General features: G+C 38.8%; 1 protein-coding gene across 1 annotated transcript; it reads left to right on the top strand.

Annotated features, from left to right (window-relative positions):
* Nucleotides 1-740: 740 nt before the first annotated feature.
* LOC102254099 (acyl-coenzyme A thioesterase THEM4) lies at nucleotides 741-1731 on the top strand (the record flags this gene model as incomplete). The annotated part of the gene is made up of 1 exon (XM_005886396.2): nucleotides 741-1731. A coding segment is annotated over one exon (516 nt), but the record flags the coding sequence as incomplete, so codon positions are not given.
* Nucleotides 1732-2044: the final 313 nt, after the last annotated feature.

The raw sequence follows: 2044 nt of genomic DNA, 5'->3' as shown, positions 1-2044 counted from the left end.
TGGACCCCACCAACTAGGTCTCAGAATTAAAAGAACAAAAGGGAAGTTTTAGTTACACTTCCCTTTGGCAGTGATTCAAACTGCATTTCCTTCAATCACTTTTCTAATTTTTAAGTCTAAGATTGAAATCAAAATTGATCTCTCAACACCTTTTAATTTATTTTTCATGGATTTATATACACTGGATTTTATCAGCCTGATTCTTATTCTGGTGCAAGTTTAAGCTGAGATATTAACTGTCATTCTGTTTATGATGTTTGGGAACTGGTCCTCATACCTGGTATTTGCACTTTACTGTACTATTGGCTTGTAACCCAGGACCATGACCCAAATCTGGCAATGACCTAGATCTGCTAAACCTTTCTAAAAAGGCTATGGAGTCAAAGTACCACAATTATCTTTATAATTGACTCCTTTAAATTATGAATATTTAATTCATAAATAATAAACTTACATAATAGATGATAGAATAAAACATTCAAAATTGTGACAGGTAAGAAAAATTATAGTTACCACTTGGAAAGGGGAGGAGTGTAATGCAGGGGTTTCTATAGTCTCCAGTTTTATAGACCAGAAACCTCAATGAATTTTGCAGTTTGTGGGAAGGCATAAAGCCTTTTGCCAAGAATAAGACTGCCTCCCACTGGCATCCTCGTCACCATTAGCGGGAGTGAACAAAAGACCCCAGAGAGCCTCCCCCCTCCCACAGCCTCAGCACTTCTCTGTGATGGCATCTTTCTCATACGTGTTTCTCATGTGCCCATCCAGCTTATTTCCCTACAGCCTCCGAGCTCATAAACAAAGAAAAACTGTCACAGGGCCGGCTCTTCACCAGAAGCTTTGAGGATGGCCTGGGCTTTGAATATGTGATGTTCTATAATGATGCTGAGAAAAGGATAGTTTGTGTGTTTCAAGGAGGTCCTCACCTGCAAGGAATGCCTGGATTTTTTCACGGAGGTGCCATTGCAACCATGATTGATGCTACTGTTGGTATGAATGCGATTGTATCTGGGGGAATTGTCATGACTGCCAATCTCAACATCAATTTTAAAAGACCTATCCCCCTTTGTTCTATTGTTTTGATAAATAGCCAACTTGATAAAATTGAAGGAAGGAAACTGCTTGTGTCCTGTAATGTTCAAAGCGTTGATGAGAAGATCCTATACACAGAGGCAACAAGCTTATTTGTAAAGCTGAATCCTGAAAAAGAGTTTGACATAAAAGAGCTTGTGTTGAAATCTGCTCCACCTGCTTAAGGCTCTCTGTCCTTCACAAGAGGCTGTGTTCCCCAGTCCTGCTCTGCTCGCCCACTGTGAGCCCCTATACGGTGAAGCCTGCTGACACTGCCTTTATGAACAGTCTTCTGAATGCAACTCCAGGAGCTCCGTTTCCACCTTCTAAACTTCCTAACACAGAAGCACTTCCTATGAGAGTATCAGCAATGTTAGAATTGCTGTGTCCTTAGAATAAGTGGCTTTCCTGCAATTTGAACGGACTCCTTAAGGTGATATCTGTAAACTTGAAAATTCCAGAAAACCAAATGAAGGAGCAAATATGTGCATGCATATTTGCATGTGTGTCTAATGTGTGCATGCATGCATTCATGATTTGTAAATTCCAAAGCTAATTTTGTTGTATCTAAAATCTTTTTGAGCCTGTCCGGCGTGGTTGAGTGTCGACCTATGAACCAGAGGTCATAGTTCGAATCCCGATCAGGGCACATGTCCGGGTTGCAGGTTTGATCCCCAGTGTGGGGCATTCAGGAGGCAGCCGATCAATGATTCTCTCTCATCATTGATGTTTCTATTTCCCTCTCCCTTCCTCTCTGAAATCAATAAAAATATATTTAAAAAATAAAAAAAATAAAAAAAATACATTGCAATGTAGTTGGGATACATATGAATTTTCATATTTTATTTATTTTGGATTTTAAAATTTTATCAAACATATTATAGGGCAGACTTGGTGAGTTATTAAAAAAAGTATTAATTGACTAGTAATCTCTAATTAATCCAGCATATAACTACTGAAAATTTATCTGGGT

Source organism: Myotis brandtii, unplaced genomic scaffold (genome assembly GCF_000412655.1).
Source record: "Myotis brandtii unplaced genomic scaffold, ASM41265v1 scaffold982, whole genome shotgun sequence".
Classification (NCBI taxonomy): domain Eukaryota; kingdom Metazoa; phylum Chordata; class Mammalia; order Chiroptera; family Vespertilionidae; genus Myotis; species Myotis brandtii.
This window is presented reverse-complemented; position numbering and strand designations above follow the sequence as displayed.